Source organism: Cucumis melo, chromosome 6 (genome assembly GCF_025177605.1).
Source record: "Cucumis melo cultivar AY chromosome 6, USDA_Cmelo_AY_1.0, whole genome shotgun sequence".
Classification (NCBI taxonomy): Eukaryota; Viridiplantae; Streptophyta; class Magnoliopsida; order Cucurbitales; family Cucurbitaceae; genus Cucumis; species Cucumis melo.
The window spans coordinates 20,666,493-20,669,887 of record NC_066862.1 but is presented as its reverse complement, the minus strand read 5'-3'; the positions used below and the strand labels follow the sequence as shown (position 1 = coordinate 20,669,887).

Sequence of the window (3,395 nt, the reverse complement as noted above, 5' to 3'; positions counted from 1 at the left end):
AAGGTCAACCTATGTATAGAGAGATAGAAGGGAGTTTTAATTTGATAATTTATTATTTATTTTCCAAATGCTAACTAGATTCTTTTGTCTTCTCAATTTCTTTTCTTTTCGATTATTAATCGTACCCATATCTCTCTCTCTATTTTTATTTTTTTTCCCTCTCTTCTTAAAAACCCTTCATATTAGTTTCTTATTGTTCACAAGTTTCGCTTTTTCCAGTTCCCATCCACAATTATTATTTCCCTCTCACCCGAGATGGGTTTTGATGATTTTTCTAAAACAGGGTTGGTGTTGGGATTAGGGCTCTCAGAATTAGCTGACGATCAAAGGACGACATTGAAGAAGAAGCCTGCACCTTGCTCCTCCAGTTCACTTGATTTCGAGCCTTGTGTTTTGACTTTGGGATTTTCCGGTGGTGGTGGCGACCCTCATCGGAAAGTTATTGATCATGAGGGTGTTCGTCATTTATATCGCCAAACATCCCCTCATAGCAGCGCTGTTTGTTCTTCCTTCTCGGGTAAGGTTAAAAGAGAGAGAGATCTGAGCAGTGAAGAAGTTGAACTGGAGAGAGTTTGTTGGAGAGTTAGTGATGAAGATGACGATGGTTGTAATAATACTAGAAAGAAACTTAGACTCTCTAAACAACAATCCGCTCTCTTGGAAGAAAGTTTCAAACAGAATAGCACGCTCAATCCTGTAAGTTAGTTAATTATATTATTGGATTTGAAACCAAAACAACCATTTCATATTTATAAATCATAATATATTCATAATCATCGGAATATTTGTGCTACTTTGATCTTCAGAAGCAAAAACAAGGCTTAGCAAGACAGCTAAATCTACTGCCACGACAAGTTGAAGTATGGTTTCAGAATAGGAGAGCTCGGTGAGAGAGTGATTATATCTATATCGTCTGTATATATATTCAATGATTAATTTCACTAGTAGCTTCTACAAATTTAATTTTGTATTACTAATTCTAATTTTTTTTAACAGAACAAAAGTGAAACAAACGGAAGTAGATTGTGAGTTGTTGAAGAAGTGTTGTGAGACGTTGACGGATGAAAATAGAAGATTACAAAAGGAGGTTCAAGAATTGAAGGCAATAAAGCTGGCAAAACCGGTATACATGCAGATGTCGGGGGCGACATTAACCATATGCCCCTCATGCGAAAGGGTGGGTACTGGCGGCCATGGTGGTGTCGCGGACGGTAATTCTAATTCCAAACCCAAATTTTCAATGCCTCCTAACCCTCTCTTTTACAATCCCTTCTCCAATCCTTCAGCCGCTTGTTAGACAATATTTATTATTCCAACCTACACAATAATATAATTACCTTTTTTCTTTTATCTTTTCTTCTTCAGAAAGGGTTGTAGAGCTAAATTGGCGATTAGACAAATTTAATGTAAGTAGTAGCTACCTAGCTAGCTTGTAAAAAATTACTCTTTTATCATATCCAACATCAAATTATGTCAGTCTTATTTTTCTTTACCATGATGTTAAATGTTTCGAAGATAATTGTAAGGTTTTTTTTTTTTTTTTAAATTAAAGTTCGAAAAGTTAGAATTCGAAGAACTCTGATCTTAAACTTTTGGTTTAGGATATATATTTTAATGAAATGTTGTTATATGATTAGATTGATGAAAATGATGATAGAATTTGTTAGGCAGAAATGTGAGTAGTGATGAAATTTAGAGAAGTTAATTTTGATGTGACGCAATGTGGGTGGTTTGTTGGATTGGAAAATTATTGGGTGGTGTGGTGTTGGTGTAAGGGCTATCTACATATCTATCCATCTAATTGGCTGCCTACGTGTTACGCAAAGGATGACATTGATATGACTTTTGCAATTTTAGTAGTGCGTTTTGCCTTCATTCTTCAATACAAATATAATACAATTATCTTTTCATCATTTTATCTCTTTTTCTTTCTCTCTCATTCTAGTTTTATATTATGTGGAATCTACTTTACTTTCCTCAAATATATGTCGTCATTTTCTTTCATTTTTCTATAAAAGAGATGCTGATTTATCAAAAGACCACGTACAATTTTTTTCTCTTTTTATAGAATGTGTTTGGACAAAACTTTTATGTACTTTTGGGTCAATAATAATGTAACTGATTAAATCTGATTATAGAACAAATGTTAGAATATTATGGTTTATTTATAACCTAATATTTTCAAATTAAAATAAACTAATTTTAAATGTAAAAACTAATAATATTGAATGCAATTATAGGCTTAGCTTACTTATTTCACAAGTATAAGTTGAATAAAAATGGAGATATTTTTTATAAGAAAACTGAAAGGGTAGGGAAAGGGATGGATGGAAATAATATTCAAATTAGGATAGGTTGAGAAGGTCACAACCACGTGAGATGCCAAACCTTTTAAGCGGGCAGTTAGGTCACAACCCACGTGATGCCTTTCCTATATAGCCAACCTTTTTCCAAAGTCTAAATCGTTGGACTCTTTTTTGCTGTTTTTCTTTCTTAATAATCATAATTATTATTGAGATTTTTTTCTTTCTTTTTTTTTTTTACCGTTCATAAGTCAGACCTTTGATATAAGGGATGATATGTGTGCCCATTCAAATTCCCAAACACCCAAAGATTTGATATATATTCCCCACTGAAGCAATAATAATGTAATGCACTCTTATATTAATGAAATCAACGGCCCTCCTTAAATTTTGTCCACCTCTAAACCTCAACCTATAAATATCTTGGGACAAAAAGTTATTTAAAAAAGTGTGCTTTTTTTATTATTTAATTTAGATTTTATGTGGGTGATACGCTTCAAAGTACTTGTATATTTACTTTTAGTTTAAGTCGTTGAATTAAGATATGATGTTAAGAATTTAAGTCCTGAAGTTTATATATCTGTGAAGTTCTTATATATATGAGTTCATGGTGCAGATTTTTGTTTTCTCTAAGTTTATATATTTTGTTTGCAGTGTTTAGTTGAGTTTATATATTGGGTATATGCTTCACTGATAACACCATAAAAGTGCTATGTTTTTTATGTTAAAATTCTCGAAAATAGTGAAGTCAATGCATAAATTCCTATGTTCTTGTATGAAACATTGATTTAGAGGAGCAAAGAATTCAAATGGTGCAAAATCTACCTAAAACCGATCAAAGGGCACAAAATTGAAAAAGTTGAAGAAACTACGAAAATACCATCAAAGGCAAAGTTCAAGTGCCACATATCTCGAGCCTCGTGCGCAAAAGTTCCAGAGCTATGTAAAGTAAAGCACTATGTCATTCATCTGTCGCACCGCAATACTGTCAATTACACCCCAGACACGGTAACACCCAACAAAGCATAGCCCTACGTTTCAACAAGGTGTGACAAGTGTCGCGAAACTCAGTACTTTGACGAAATAATCCAA

At 33.1% G+C, this 3,395-nt stretch overlaps 1 protein-coding gene across 1 annotated transcript; it reads left to right on the top strand.

Moving 5' to 3' along the window:
* Positions 1-1,492, top strand: LOC103491835 (homeobox-leucine zipper protein HAT22-like). Its single transcript, XM_008451943.3, has 3 exons — positions 1-696; positions 807-886; positions 997-1,492. Exons 1-3 carry the CDS (start codon positions 256-258, stop codon positions 1,295-1,297), a joined length of 822 nt encoding a protein of 273 aa, XP_008450165.1. The 5' UTR covers positions 1-255; the 3' UTR covers positions 1,298-1,492.
* The last annotated feature ends 1,903 nt before the right edge of the window (positions 1,493-3,395 follow it).

What these genes read in the sequence shown, in the direction of transcription:
- LOC103491835 (XM_008451943.3), top strand. Translation starts at nt 256, where the DNA reads ATGGGTTTTGATGATTTTTCTAAAACAGGGTTGGTGTTGGGATTAGGG. An exon ending in AGAATAGCACGCTCAATCCT is followed by an intron (nt 697 to 806) that starts GTAAGTTAGTTA and finishes TTTGATCTTCAG; the next exon opens with AAGCAAAAACAAGGCTTAGC. An exon ending in TTTCAGAATAGGAGAGCTCG is followed by an intron (nt 887 to 996) that starts GTGAGAGAGTGA and finishes TTTTTTTAACAG; the next exon opens with AACAAAAGTGAAACAAACGG.